Source organism: Mauremys reevesii, linkage group 4 (genome assembly GCF_016161935.1).
Source record: "Mauremys reevesii isolate NIE-2019 linkage group 4, ASM1616193v1, whole genome shotgun sequence".
Taxonomy (NCBI): domain Eukaryota; kingdom Metazoa; phylum Chordata; order Testudines; family Geoemydidae; genus Mauremys; species Mauremys reevesii.
The window spans coordinates 133,916,103-133,932,495 of record NC_052626.1 but is presented as its reverse complement, the minus strand read 5'-3'; the positions used below and the strand labels follow the sequence as shown (position 1 = coordinate 133,932,495).

Genomic DNA, 16,393 nt, shown 5'->3' with positions numbered 1-16,393 from the left:
TTGAAAGACTTAAACCACACAAAGATGGTGATAGTTAAATCCTGTGCGCATCTCAAATTGGCTTCCTGCATAATGGTGTGGGATGCAGCTGAAGCACTCATTGATAGGGCCATTGTCTGCTATGATAAAACTTTTCCAACAAGAATGGAAGTCAACTTAAAAGTAAAATCATAGCAGAAGTGTGGTCTCTCAAAAGCAATGCTGGATAAAGGAACAGTACAACAACAGGAGAGTACAGAACACAAGTTCTGAAAATGTTCTCTCTAGAGAACAGTCCAGTGAATCCTGCAGGCAGAATTATTGATAGGTGGTGTCAAACTAGAATAATGATCCAAGAGACTATAGTTTAAATTATTTGTACTGCAGTACATAGGAACCCCCAGTCATTGTTCAGGATCTCATTGTGGTAAGTGCTATACAAACAGAACAAGATCATACCCACCCCAAAGATCTTATAATCTACATGTAAGACCAGAGACAACAGGTGGATGCAGGCAGGGAAGCATAAGAAACTAAGGATGTTGGACAGAATGATAGGTAGTGGTCTCAGTATACCAGTAGCCCAATTGTTACGTTTTTTCTAGGCATCATGGCAAATGAGTTAAGGAAATAATTGGAGGAGGAGAATGATGTAGCTTTGCAGATGTTTAGGGGAGCTTCTTCCAAGTGTGAGGGGCAGCACAGGAGAAAGCGCATAAGTGCTTGTTTGAAAATTTAAAACAAGAGGGCAATGAAGGATGGTATCATCAGCAGATCAGAGGTGGGAGTCAACATCTCAATCACATATGAGAGATGATAGTTACACTGGGGATAGGCCATGAAGAACCTTGAAAGTGAAGACAGGTTGCTCGAGTGTGATGCAGTGGAAAGGGCTGCACTGATAATGTCATTTTTTGTGCTTTTACTGTAAAACACTGGTGTATGATTTTAAAAGGGTAATTCGGCCTCTACATGAGCATCAGGAAATAAGGTCATGGGAAGAGACAGATTGTATCCTGCAAGCCTCCAGTGAAGGAAGAGGGTGCTGAAGCAGGCAGCTGACTAGATTAACTTTGCTTCCTCACTGAGATACATTCCCAACACCACTGTAACATTTTGCTTCCATCTCTGCTGATTACTTACCCGATCATCCACTTGAGTGTGAAGCAAGTTATGGCACCAAGAAACAGCTACACAAACATTCAATAACTTGATGTTTTTGTTATAGAAAGCCAGTCAGCTGGATGTACTAGAGAAAAATATGTCCAGGGACTGGATAAAAACGAAGACTTCAGTATTCTATAAAAAAGGGGTTTTCCTTAAACACAAGAGATCAGTTTGCTTCGAGGGACGACATCAAACAAGGAGCAGAGAACTAGGGATTAAAGAGACCAAACCGAAAAGGCTTCTTCTCAAAAGCGCACGTATAAATATCATCAAGGGACCCCACTAGAGAGTCATCAGTGGGGGGAAGAATCTGATAACCATACCAGAAATATAAAGCTTACACCATGCAGAGAAATCAAGGGTCCATGTAAAAACCAAGGGTCAGCTAAGAGATAAAGAGAATGGGGCGGGGGGAAGAGAACCAACTCAAATGGAAAAGAGCGTAAAAAAATTTTTTTTTAAAGGCCATGCTCAACAAGGATAAGTGTGGAGTAATCAAAGGAGTGCTTCCTACAAAAGATAGAGAGAATCAAAAGGAGTCTGCACAAGAATGGAACCTAACATCAAAGCCATACATTCTCCCAAGACAGGCAGTGAGAAGATCAGAATGGAAATGCAGGCTTGCACTGAGACTCGTGTATCTGAGCCCTATGGTTTCTGAACACAGGGCTACATCATTAATTATGGGAAGAATAGAAACAATTTAACTCACTCCCTAGAGGTACCAATTTGTTGCTACTATGGCCAGATAGGATCTAGAATTTCCACTTGGTTTGGTTTATTCACAGAGAATGGTCAGCTATTCTCTTACAGATCCTGTTATTTTTCTTATAAAAACTGCATATACAGCTTTGAGACGGCTGCTACCACCCTTACTCACGCAAGTAGTCCCGATAAAGTCAAGGGGGTCAGATTCCTACTGAAGTCAATGGACTAAGTCAAATGAGTAATGGCTGCAGGGTCAGGCTCCTTTCTATTATTTACAACATAATTTTCCCTCAACACAAAATAGTCTCTGGCTGAATTTTTCAGCTTGTGGTCTCTTCTGCTATAACACGAAACAAAGGGCTTATCCACACAGCCCCATAGTGTGGACTACAGTGTTTGAGTTGCAGAGCACTAACCTGCTGCACTTCAACTGCCCTGTATAGACCCTGCTAGTGCGAAATAAAAGGTGCCAAGTCCACCTTATCACAGGCTTATTTAAAACGGGACTAAGTTATCACAAACTAGGTACCTTTTAGTTCACACTAGCAGGGCCTACACGGGGAAGTTACAGCACAACACTTCAGTGCATGCCGCAACTCTCACCCAGCAGTCTGCACAGCAGGACCATGCAGAGACGCCCTAAGACAAAAGGGCACTGAAGCAGTGCAATGTTCAGTGAATCTCTCCAAAATATATAGCAGAGGACCAAAATGCACCATGTGGACGTAAAATGGTATGGTTAAACCACTCAGTGCATTACACATTTAAAAAGACAGACCCTCAGCTTTTCTAAGTTGGCCTCGCTCCATCGAAGTCAATGTTACACCAGCTGTGCATCTGGCCCTTATTGATTTCCTTACTGCAGAAAATTAAGAGCCCCTGAAAAATCTGAATTTGCTGAGCTACTTTTGTTTTTGTGTGTGCAGTGTAACTGTGTCGCTCCCAGGATATTAGAGACACAAAGTGGGTGAGGAAATATCTTATTGGACCAACTTTTTTTTTTTAAGGTGAGAGAGAAGCTTTCATGCTACACAGAGCTAGCGCTCTCTCTCTCTCGCACACATGTGCACAAGTTGTCCAATTTTGTTTTCCTGTCAATTAAAAAAACCCAAAGAAGAGATACTGAATGTTTTCCCTTCCCTCTCCATTTCAACAACCTATCAATTCAACACCGGAATCCTCAATAAGCCTTTCCCACCAGGATTTCTTAAGTCTCTCTCGCTACTCTCCACCCAAGCTGGGACTTTCACAAACTCCCTACACCTAGTCATTTGCCCAGTCTTTCCTTTATTCTTTCTGCTCTTCACTCTCCAAAGTCGCATGCCTTGAGGAGGAGAAGCCTGAGTATCACTGAGCAGTCTCCATCATCGGACTGGCTGGGTTGCAAGCGTGGAGGCTGAGTATGGAAACCTGGAGCACTTTCAAGCTAGCTGCCCAAAAGAGGTGGCACTGGAGCGACCTGTGCAGAGTATATCTGGCCAGCTCTTTCTCTAGAAGTGCTCAGATTTTACAACTTTTTCTCAAAGCAAGAGAAATTTTGCTTCCTTTGGTTTTTAAATCCTTTGCTTCCCTTGCTTTTTGCTGGTTGCATCCGTGTCCAAGACTACCCTCATTGCACACAGATGCAACACCCTGGTACTCAGTGTTTAAACATTGTATGGGGAAGCCTCAGTGCAGCAGCAAACAGGACTGGCAGCCAGTGAGAAACCATAGCAATACATTGAGTGTCTGACACCACTCGAATGTTGGCTTTGGCAGTAAATCTGACTCCCCTTATCAGCAGAGATACCTTTGAAGTGGTTGGCAAATTTCCATCTAGTTCTCCAACAAATAAGGCCCTTCACATCATATCACAGCCCTGAAAAGGGATCTCTTCATTATAAGATATGGAGAGAAAAACTTAATTAGCTAGAGCCAGACCACGCAGTCCTCCTAGGGCACAGAAAAGCCTAACACTGCAGGCTAAAAACAGCAGCCATCTGAAAAGCTACATGCAACTCAAGTATAATCACTACTGGGATTTCAGAAATAAATTGATATTAAAGAAAAACATGCTAGTGTTTAGTATCAGAGGGGTAGCCGTGTTAGTTTGTATCCACGAAATCAACGAGGAGTCCGGTGGTACCTTAAAAACTAACAGATTTATTTGGGCATATGCTTTCGTGAGTAAAAAAACTTCAGATGCATGGAGTGAAAATTACAGATGCAGGCATAAATATACTGACACATGGAGAAGGGAGTTACTTTACAAGTGGAGAACCAGTGTTAACAAGGCCAATTCAGTCAGGGTGGATGTGGTCCACTCTCAATAATTGATAGGGTGACCAGACAGCAAGTAAGACAAATTGGGAGAGGGTGTGGGGGGTAATAGGTACCTATATAAAACAAAGCCCCAAATATAGGGACTATTCATCCCTATAAAATCAGGACATCTGGTCACCCTAATAATTGATGAGGAGGTGTCAATACCAAGAGAGGGAAAATTGATTTTGTAGTGAGCCCGCCACTCCCAGTCCCTAGTCAAGCCCAAATTAATGGTGTTAAATTTGCAAGTGAATTGTAGCTCTGCAGTTTCTCTTTGAAGTCTGTTTTTGAAGGTTTTATTTGTTGAAGAATGGCTACTTTTAAATGTGTTATAGAATGTCCAAGGAGACTGAAGTGTTCACCTACTGGCTTTTGTATGTTACCATTCCTGATGTCTGATTTCTGTCCATTTATTCTTTTACATAGAGACTGTCCAGTTTGGCCAATATACATGGCAGAGAGGCATTGCTGGCACATGACGACATATCACATTAGGAGATGTGAAGGTGAATGTGCCCCTGATGGTGTGGTTGGGTCCTCTGATGGTGTCGCTAAAGTAGATATGGGGACAGAGTAGTCAACAGGGTTTGTTACAGGATTTGACAGCTAGCAATGCTGCATCCTTCTTGTAACACTTTCCTTTTGTAACAGAGGGTCTTTGAGGGCAACACAGTAGGATGTATCTCTGCTTGCAGATTTTTTGCCAAAGGGTTACAACACCCACTTCCAGCAGCTGGAGACAAAATCCACATTTCTAAAAATGTCAGTTGCTCTATTCCACAGCAAGACTGGATCCTTCCATATGGGATCCATTGCTGCTTCAGGGTTCACAGACAACAGCTGTGATAGTATGACTTTCTTCCTTCTATGGTTGGGCCAGCCATTGCGACGGTTTCTCTCTACCATGGACCTTACCACAGCCATCCAGGCCTTTGTAGCCTCAAGGCTAGATTACCACAGCAGGCTGTACTTGCTCTATGCCTGTTTATTTCTGCATACAACCCTAAGCGCTGTCTATAAGTTATAAAGCCCTAAACCAGAGATAGTCTCCCAAATTCTGTCTAAACCCTTATTGTAGTGTCATGGCTCCAAATTCCATTACCTCTATCTTAAACAGATTAGGACAACCCATATCACATCCCTCTCTACATTCCACTGCAGGAGTTACAACCCACTGGATCATTCCTGGGCATAAATCTCTCCACAGCTAGCCATAGGCCAAACATTTGCTACCATTAACTGAATTCTCTCTTTCAAAAGAACTAAGAAAAATGGGTATTTTCCACATGATTTTCCTGGACAAAACATGTAAAAATTTGTGTTTTCACATGCTCAAGATACGGAGGAGACAACATCACAATATGTCCACAAAGAGCAGCAAGATGCGAGTGCACAAAATGAAGTTTACAAATTTTTCATCTCTCTCTCACACACTTTATAGATAGGGAGGACTAACTCCATTTGCAGCATTTCTAAATTATTTCTTACTTCAAGAGAAGAATCATCGCTTCTCCTATAGGAAAGCATCTTTGTCCAGCTGAAAAGATTTCATGGACATAAGCAAGGCTGCAGGTGCTGGCAACCTTGCACAGCCATAGTTCCAAAGACATCTTTCTCCTGGGTGGAGAAAGCAAACAACTGGGCAAGGTTAGTCTTGAGAAAAAAAGCTTGGGGGGGGGGGGGGGAGAAGAAGACGCCCCTGCTAACAGTCTTCAAATATGTTAAGGGCTGTTAAAGAGAAGATGATGATCAATTATTCACCATATCCACTGAAGATAGGACAAGTACTAATGGGCTTAATCTGTAGTAAGGGAGATTTAGGTTAGATACAAGGGAAAAAACTTTCTAACTATTAGAATAGTTAAACACTGGCATAAGCTTCCAAGGAAGGTTGTGGAATCCCTGTCACTGGAGACTTAAGAACAGGTAGACAAACCAGTCAGTGCTGGTCTTGGTTTATTTGATCCTGCTGTGGCACAAGGAGCTGAACTACATGACTGCTCAAGGTCCCTTCCTTCCTTGCTTCCAGTCCTACTCTATGATTCCCTTTCAATGGATGGGGGGCACTAGCTAATAACGAGCCTCCATTCAGTTAATGCACAATTCTGGAAGACAGGCACATGTGTCACTTTCAAGAACACCTTTATATCTATCTATACACAGAATATGCAACTATGTAGGGATTCAGACAGCATCCCACCTAAAACTGGGTTAGACCTATAAATGCACTCAGTACCTTTCTGTCCCTCCAAAGGTCTAGAAACCAGAAACTAGCATGATCTGGAGGAATGGACCACACAGCTGAGAGTAAAGAAAGCCTCCTGGCTCTGACAGTAACTTGCTGTGTGACTCAGCGTAAGGAATATTACTGGGCTTACTATTACTTGCTTGCCTACTGAACAGGTTTGTTCTGAAAGTTCATTAGTAGTTTGTGCAGCTCTTTGAACACACACTGCATTATATACATGCTAAGTACTATTAGTTATACAAAATGTAATATCTTAAAACCCATGAGAGTGCAGTTGAACTCCATGACTCTGCATTTAACTGTTGAGCAGAGAAGAGATTCTACAGCCCACTTAACTCTGCCTGAGTACTTCTATTTTTCCAGCCTTTATCAGCAGTTGTGCTAGTTCACACTTGACAGATTGATTGTGGCTCAAGAAGCTGAATGGCTCCAAAAAAAAGAGTGCAATACCCAGTGGTTCTGAGTTCAGTCAAATTCTTTCCATTTAATGTTTGCCATTTTGCTCAGGAGCAAGGTTCCCTGGATAGGGCTGGGATGCAAGTTTCCTTTCTAGCAACAGAGCATAAAACACAAGAGGTTCTGTCAAACACCTGCCCTGGCACTAAGCCAACGTGGTAAGCCTGGGATCTAGTTACTAAATCCAAACTATTTGAGTTTCTGACATGGAGGGGCTCCCGTCTTCACAAGACTGAGAAGCTTCCACTCAGTCTGAGAAACAAGCCAAGATTTTTTTTTTTTAAATACACACACAAAAAATAAAAATCAAATCCCACTGATCAAACTAAAACAGAACAGGATAAGAAAATGTTTGTATAGGGGAGGAGAGGGCTGAAACCGAGAATGTCAGTTTCTAGATAAACAATAGAGTTTATCAGCTTCCCTGGGACTTCCTCAGCCTTGCATTTTCTCAGCCACTCTGTTCCTGCAGAACTCCTGTTAAACCCGAAGAGGAGTGATTACTTATCCTCTAGAAGGATTAGCGGAACTGGCATTCAATAATCCCATGTAAGTATCTAATCAACTGTAATTTAATTACCAAAAAGTTTTAGAAGGTCAAAAAAAGGTCTCGCTGTGACATTACTTGAAAAACAATGATACCACCTCTACTTAGGAGGCACCTGAGGAACACAAACCTTAAAAAAGTCCAAGGAAACATAAGCCTGAAGCATGTCATTCATATTCTTAAATTTTCTGCATCAGATTACATTCTCCTACATAATGCTGCAATTGCATTAGTGCTCAGCAAACAGACTCAAAAGGAGCACAACACTTGCTACCATTTTCATTCCAGCACAAATCAGCTGCCACCCTACCTAAAAAGCTTCCATAATACAGCAACGAACACTGCTTCCAATCATGAGAATACAAGGTTACCCTGTCCCTTGAAGTGAATTTTTTGGGATAACGTTTTATGTACAATAGCAAAATTCTGTGCATTTTATAGTCGTCTAAACCTTGCTACACCACATGGGGTCTCTTAACTGGTTAAAAGCACATATGGATGCTCAGAGTGACAGAACACATTCTTTTAAGACATTTCAAGCGGCTGTCAAGACCACAGTGAAAAGCTGATGAAGGCCCCAATTACTGTCAAGATTTCACCTAAATAGATTTACATTTTAAAGTCACATACACACAACTTGTGTCACTGATTTTAACATAAGACTAATTAGAACCACAGAAAGCAAAAGACAGATATGAAAGTCAGCCAGGAAATATTGTCAAAACTGTCCTCATCTGTATTTCCACATGTAGTGTTACTGCACAGGATGAGTGCCTATGTAATTATTCTTTAGCTAGCCACAACAAACTTTGCAGCCCTTTCTTCCAACTTTGTTAGAATGGAAAGAACTCTCTTAAGAATCAAGAGACACCCATGAGACAGAAAACACTTTAAACCTGCACTGGCTTTAGTAAGTTAACCAGCCAGCTGGTGCAATCATGAAATCTCAAAAGAGACCAATTCATTATTGTTTTAAAAAGTGTTTTTCCAAATCTTCCACATCATGTTTCATCAACTGGACAACTATAAATTCTTAACATACAAGCCCCTCACTCCCACTGCCTAAGCCTATTTCCAAGTGCTCACTTGGAGAGACGTCATTCCTAAAAAATGACTGCGGTTTTTCCTCTGGTTTTCAAAAAGGACAGTTAGGTATCTAATTTTCAAAATGGTTTGCTTCATCATTTGGCAAGATGGAAACCCAACATAGGTTAAACAGAAATCTCTCCTTTGCAGACACAGGTTTGTTATCGGAAGGCTGTATTACATGAGTGTTGGCAGCTTATTCTTGTTATTGAAGTTAAGAGATTTGAAACAGTTTTAAAACAAAGTATATGTAATTCTTCGTATGTGTGTTTTAAAAAGTGTGGCAAATTGCCGGCACTATTATGATGGGTCTCGTGCTCTCTCTCCTTTGGGGGGGGGGGGTTCAGGGCGCCATTTCTTGCCCCTGAATTGGAATATTAATTGCCCCACTAGTGTCCTTGAGGAGGGGAGAGGAGAGGGAAGGACCTGGGCCCGCCCTCTACTCCAGGTCCCAGCCCAGGGGCCCTGAGGATAGTGGTGAACCACTTGAACCGGCGGTTCCTTCTCCTGGGCTACTTCCCTCTCCTGCCCTTCAGCTTGTGGGGGCGCTTCCTGCCCTCCCTCTGCACAAGCCAGGTGCCCCTTACCTAGGGTCTTGGACTTCTTAGCCCACCGCAGCACTCCTCCAAACTTTCCTCTGCTTCCCTTCAAACTGTTCTCTGCTCCAACACCAATCTTCTCTGCTCCAACTCCTTCAAACTGTTCTCTGCTCCAATACCAATCCTTTCTGCTCCAACTCCCACACTGACTGAAGCAGGGGTTTTTATCATGTGACTGACTGCAGGTACTCTAATTGGCATCAGGTGCTCTAGTTAATCTATAGCAAACTTTCTTTCCCTTACAGGGAATAAGGCTCCCTTCTAACACTCTCCTGCTGCCCTCTGGCCATGCTGTATCACAGTAGGCAAAAAAGGAGAGTCAGGCCCTATTTTGGATCTATGAACTTTAGTCAGGGCCTCAGGCCACACGCTAAGGCAGGGGTAGGCAACCTGCGGCAAGCAAGCTGATTTTCAGTGGCACTCACTGCCCGGGTCCTGGCCACCAGTCCGGGGGGGTGCTCTGCATTTTAATTTAATTTTAAATGAAGCTTCTTAAACATTTTAAAATCCTTATTTACTTTATAATATATAACTAAACTATTGTATGTAGACTTATATAAAGAGACCTTCTAAAAACATTAAAATGTATTACAGCATGCAAAACCTTAAATTAGAGTGAATAAATGAAGACTCGGCACAGCACTTCTGAAAGGCTGACAAACCCTGCGCTAAGGCTTTCATTGCCCTGTAGCTCTGCGCACATGGCGATTTTGTGCTCAGCAAACTGGTGTGCTGCAGATTCACACCTTTACTTGTTACATACAAACCTACTGTGTAGACAAGCCCATGAAGCATAAGGTCAGAAGAGACCAGCAGATCATCTAGTCCAGTGATTCTCAAACTTTTGTCCTGGTGACCCCTTTCACATAGCAGGCCTCTGAATGCAACCCCCCTTATAAATTAAAAACACTTTTAAATATACTTAACACTATTATAAATGCTGAATGCAAAGTGGGGTCTAGGGTGGGGGCTGACAGCTCACGACCCCCCATGTAATAGCATCACGACCCTCTGAGGGGTCCCGACCCCCAATTTGAGAACCACTGATCTAGTCTGACCTTGTGCATATCACAAGCCACTAAACCATACTCCATTACCCTTGTATTGATACCAATCACCAGATTAAACTAAAGAACTGAGATTCCTTTTAGAAGAATCCTCAAGCCACAACAATCACAGGAAGTCTGAGTACAGTTGTGTATGATGAAAACAGATTTGCAAGCTGCAGACAGGATAGCAAACCAACTAGTCAGCAAGTCACAGTAGAAAAGACATCTAAAGTTTTGTTTTCTACAGGGTCAAAGAAAACATGGGTGCTGCAGCATGCTGTTACCTTCTTGAAGAGTCGCCCAGAGTCTTCACTGACTTGGACAAATCGAGGGATGATATTGTTTAGGTAGATGTCACTCAGGGTTGTGTGGTCCCTGCTCTCTCGCTTCACCTGGTTTAAGAGGAGATTCCAACAGTTGACTGGAGACAGGACATTCTGATCCTTCCTGCAGGGAATGCAAAATGGAAACAATGTGGGGGACAGGACTTTAGGTCAAGCAGGCTAAATCATTCACTCGAACACTCGTTCTATAGGTTCCACGCCAGAAGTGTAGCTACTGTAACATACCATATGTAGCTCCTGAGAATCGTGTCTTCTAAAAGGCGTGTGGGAATTTTGATACCTGTGACAGGGAGAGAGAGCGCGCTACAGACTGAGGGACTATGCAAGCTTTATCCATAGACTTGTTTCTTGTCTACAGTGTAAGCAGATTTCAAATATCCAATCATTTAGGCACCACCCACACTGGCATCAGAATAATGCTACCCACTGCACAAATTATAAACAAAGCTGCTGGTAGCCAGCAGCCGGATTCTAGCAACATTTCCTCTGTCAAATGTAGATATAGTTTTCTTAGACACATTCAACAGGTGTGGTCCTCTTCAGTAGCCCTTACGCAGTTATAACATGCTTCTCACTCCAAAATGAGTAAGGCCTCTGTCCAGGATGGGCAGGTGACTTGTACAAGAACCCTAGCAGCAACAATAACGTTTCAAGTGTTCAGTAAACTAGCAGAGGTCTGTCCCTAGCATGAACATAAAAAAGCCACTGAATATAATAAAGCTTTTGCACTAGTAAAATTTAAATAAAAAAAATGTTTTCTGGACCAATTCTGTATTCAGGAAGTCTGAAGCCTCTCATAGTACTGTAACAAGGCCAAGCTGGTTGCACAGAACAGTAAATGATTACTGCTTACCTTACCCTAATTCAACAAAGAATTCAGCACCTCCCAGGTAATTCATTGCCCTCTCACCTGGACAAATAATGTTCTGACTGAATCTTTATTTCCAGAAGCAGAGAGCAGAACGTTGTTATGCCTGGTTTACAGTGATTCTGAGATATAGCAGATGCTGCTTCTTTGATTATCTCCCTGTCATCCCTGACACAAGTGTTTGCTCTGTCCTACAGCCCACTTCAATTTCTCTAACTACAAACTAGAGAAGAGATCCTATATTCTTCAATTTCAGCAGGAGCAAATGCATTTCAAGCATTTTTCCCCCCACTTTTTGTTGCTGAATCTTCAAGAAAGTTACACTCCTCCCTTTCTCCCTAAAATGTCTAAACTTAAGGATCTACTCTAAGCCAATACAATGAAATACCAAGACCCCCAAAAAACCCTGAAACATTTTCTTAACCCATCTCTCCCTATGAGAATTCGGATGTGGTAATCAGGTTTATTTTAACGCTATATTGTATGACTTTTTATTTTGGTAAATGAAATGATTTGCAGTATAAATTCAATATTTATACATATTTTAGAAAGATTTTAACTTAATACGCAACCAAGGCTTTATCAACAGTCAGAAAACTACCCTGACTTACACACAATGAAATCAGTGTGGCTGCATGTGGACATAAGTCAGGGGAGAATGTGCTTTAAAAAAGTCACTTGGCTGTTTTCCTGAAAAAAGTGAATAAATAGCCTAAAAGGCTAACTTTATCCACTGTGCAAATACTTATGTTTAAGCAAAGAGTCAGTATGGCATCTGCCTTTAAAGATTCTGTTTTACTACATGTGTCATTTCATAAAGAATTACTTAAGGGTTGTTTGTTTGATTTATTTCCAATCAACAACCACCCATTGGGAGAGAGAAGGTACAGCCACTATATGCATTTCTGAGGGCTTGGCTACACTTGAAAGTTGCAGCGCTGGGAGTTACAGCGCTGGTCGTGCAGCTGTGTAGGGACAGCGCTGGTGTGTGGCCACACTGACAGCTACCAGCGCTGCAGTGTGGCCACATTTGCAGCGCTGTTGGGAGTGATGCATTATGGGCAGCTATCCCAGCGTTCAAGTGGCAGCAACGTGCTTTTCAAAAGAGGGGGGTGGTGTGTAGTGTGACAGGGAGCGGGGGGAGAGAGAGAGAGAATGGATTTTTGGAGCCAACACTGTGTGTTAGCTTCCTGACTTGCAAAATCAGAAAATGTTCCCGACCCCTTAATCTTAACTCTTAACTGCAAACAGCCTGCATCCAACGGACTCCCGTTCTCCCCTCTGCCCCCACTGTTCCTTGTCAAGCAAACACTCAACCCCTGTGAATGAGACAGGCAGGGGGTTTTCTCATTTGATTGTTCACAGTCAGGTACAGATTGATCACAGCAAACAGGAGCTGTGTTTGTTTTTTAGATAAGCAGCTCCCTGTGCTCCGGAGCACCGCTCCGAGTTCACAACAAAACAAAGAGAGGCTGCATAACAAAACAGAGTAATTTAGTTAAAAGCATTCTGGGATATCTCCTAATACCCTGGAGGCCAATAACAGCGCTGGTGTGTGGCCACACTTGACAAGCAGCACTGCATCACCAGCGCTGCACTCGTTATACCTCAAGCAGACCAGGTGTACAGCTAGCGCTGCAGCCAGGGAGTTGCAGCACTAGATGTGCCTTGCAGGTGTGGACAGTTACTAATTGCAGCACTGGAAAGCCTCCACCAGCGCTGCAACTTTCAAGTGTAGCCAAGCCCTGAGATACTTTTATACATACTTACATTGCATTTAAACCTACTGCGACCAATAGAGTAATCACACCTCTACAATTTATCAGGGAGGAGCATGATCCCATCTTGGAATTTTCTACCTCCCCCTCCCCTTGTTCAATAAAGAATGAGGTTATGAAAAAAAAAAGACTAATTTTTAGTGCCAACACAACAAAATAAGGAGGACAACATCCTTGCCTCACTGCAGAGACAATAAAAGTGACAAGCTGTATAATTTAAGTACAAGGTTTTAAGAAACATTTCAGAATGCAAGCCAAGAGCTAAGCAGTGACTTTCTACAGTACCTGAGGAATTCTGCAGCACTGCTTTGGGTTGGTGGAGACTAGGCCTGTTAGCTTGGCTGGAATACTTAATTTCCCCTATATCTGTTTATCATTTGTTTACATGTGTTCTTTTTTCCTACGTTGTGTAATTCTTGGAAGAGACAAAATTTAAAATATTCTAAAAAGCCAGGCTACGGCAAGAATGCGTCAAACAGCTACGAAATTGCCTGAAAAGCTCATCTCTACTAAAACAAAGATAAAAATCCATATCAAGTTCTTACCAATGTGTCAAAATTAAACCAACTGATCTTTAGGCAGAAAACTAGAAAGGCATTTGATAGGACTGTATGTGTTAAAGATCACAGAAAAGTTTGGCAAAAGAGCTGATCTCACTGGTTCACTGACAGGCTGTTCTAAAAGTACAGCAGTATGGTTTGGAATGCATTTGTCAATTTACCCTTCTTTGGGTGATCAAGCAGCACTACAGGGTCTGTTCTGATTGTGAAGAAAAGCCTTCAGATTTCACACTCCGCAGTTTCTTTAACACAGTAACAGCTACACCATCCTCACCTGGGCCTTTGAACAAAATCTGCAGAGTGAGTGAGTGAGTGTGTCATGCGCATCATTGAATAGGGGTTTATAATGAAGTAATGCACTCATGTTTTAAAGCAAGATTAAATGTTCACAAGGAATGAAAATTACTACCAAATACCACAAATTGTTGGGTACTGATTGCTGGTAATCCTCCTCGGGGTTCCTAGTGGAATAGTCACATAAAAGAAAATGAACAGTTCTTCTGTCATCTGCTAGTAGCTGTTCAGCTACTGGAAACCTCTCATTGGAAAAAGAAAAAACAGCCAAATCATTGAGGAATGGTAAAAAACACATGGGAGATTGTGGTTATAGAAAAATTAACACACCAGTTACGTATTCAGCAAAATAGACAGAGGACAGATAGATATATGGATATTTGGTTACCTTTTATTCAATAGTCAAAGTGCACTCGCCTGCAAAAAACAGCACCATTTTTTTTGAATATAAATATTTGATAGACATACCTGGTCTGTTAAACATGTGCATATGGAGATCCTGGTAAAGTGATTTTTATTAGGTCAAGATGAGCTTTGGCTTTACGCCAGAGATGTAAGAGTTTGTCAAGCAGTAACCCAAGTAAAATTAGATCAGACTCCATTCCTCTGCAAGACTAAGATGCAGTCCCCACAAATACCGTGCATATCCTTCATTAGATGGATAGCAACCGCCCCATGGCAAACAGATTTCTCGCTGGTATTCCTAAGATGTGCAAAAAGGAGCCAGTCAGAGATTCCAGCCAGTGGGAGCAAAAGCAGCCAAAGCAGGGAACTCTGGACATTGAGAACTTGCTACAATTTTGATTTGGACTTTCTCTAGCGTGAGCTGATGGCCTGTTCGCTCCACTCCTCTCCCTCCACCTCCCTCCCATTCTTCCTTTCAGTTTCACTCCACAACTGCCCCTTTTATCCTCTCCTCCCCTGCCCAGCTGCCCTGTCCCCTCACTCTCCATTTAGTTTATCCACACACAAAAAACAACTCCAAACCGAACAAAAACCCTACAAACCTGGAAATAACTTGCTGCTATTGCATTTTTTACATTCCTTGTGTGTTACACCCATTCCCCTACCCTGTCTATTTAGAGTGTAAGCTTGTCAAATCAGGAAAAATCTACTATTCTGTTTGTACAGTTCCTGGAATAACGGGGCTCCAATACCAGTCAGTCCTTAAGCACTACTGTAATAAACATGATTAATACTAAAACAAGCCTCTGTACACTTCCATTGTGCTACCCATAATAGCAAAGGTTGGATCTACAATACAAAGTAGATAAGTTTTAAACAGAGAAATAGTTTCAAAGCAGCTGATCTGGATGTTTCTTACCCTTAAAAACATACCACAGGAAATGACTGAAGCTTGTGATTTGGATTGTTTCAAGGTCTGGAGTATAAGGAAGGGGGCTGGAGATATTCTGGGCTAGTGATTTTCTCCTACTGCTTTGATTTAAAAAAAAAATCAAGGGTGAGAGAGTGCAAAGATTATTTTATTTAAGAGAGACTACTAGGCTTTGTAGTTTATGTACTACACTGTACATAATTCTATCTGCTGTTGTCTGTCAGCAGTATCACAATGCAGTACTGAAGAAAGTTGCAACTGCTAGGTATTAACCTATATAAATCAAGCGCTTCCTACTGTACTGCCCTAGATAACCTGAAATCTGCATTTGTTGTGTGGTTAATGATCGTTTGGTTTGTTAATAAACTGAGGAATTAATTGGTAACAGAATCTTGCCCATGAAAGGAGAATTTCTGCACCTCATATACACACACCAATATGGACTATATTTGCATACATTGACACCTGTCCTTCCAGGACACACAAGGAGGAGGAGTTCTGCATCCTGCCCTTTCCCGTTCCAGCCCAGGATAATAGCCTTCAGCATAAGAGAAAAACAATGCCATATTTTACTAAGTTACAAAACCCTTTCTCTAAGGGTGGCTGTGGGTCTGGTAAAATGTACTTTCAACTTTCATGAGACAAGAGACACGATCTCTAGTCCATAACTGAATGAAAGGTTCTCAAGCAGACTAATGAAATGTTAGTTAAAATTTGCTGTAAAAGCCACATATTCCGTAAGCCAACTTGTGAAATAGGCTGCAATGACAGCTTCACACACAAACTAGAAGTCAAATTAATTGCAAGGATTTGTAAGATCACGATTAAGTGACAAAAACATTATCGTGTCTTTCTGATAAAGATCTCAAAGCATGATTAATATCCTCCTTTAACAGATGGGGAAGCTGAGGCCGAGAGAGAAAACTTCTCACTTAAGGTAGTGGAAGGGTCAGGAATAAAACCTGCATTTTAATAACTTGCAGTTTCCTGCTCTAACCACTAGATACCTTGTCTCCAATTCCTGAGGAGGATCTGTTGCTTCTTTTCCAGTTCACTTCTTCACTCTTCTC

General features: G+C 41.9%; 1 protein-coding gene across 8 annotated transcripts in view; it reads right to left on the bottom strand.

Moving 5' to 3' along the window:
• Nucleotides 1-16,393, bottom strand: part of SRGAP2 (SLIT-ROBO Rho GTPase activating protein 2) — a 218,487-nt gene that overhangs the window by 98,677 nt on the left and 103,417 nt on the right. For all 8 annotated transcript variants that reach the window (XM_039534418.1, XM_039534420.1, XM_039534421.1 and 5 more), the window contains one exon: nucleotides 10,428-10,590. In XM_039534418.1, the coding sequence (XP_039390352.1) occupies nucleotides 10,428-10,590 (163 nt within the window). The remainder of the gene's footprint in view (nucleotides 1-10,427; nucleotides 10,591-16,393) is intronic.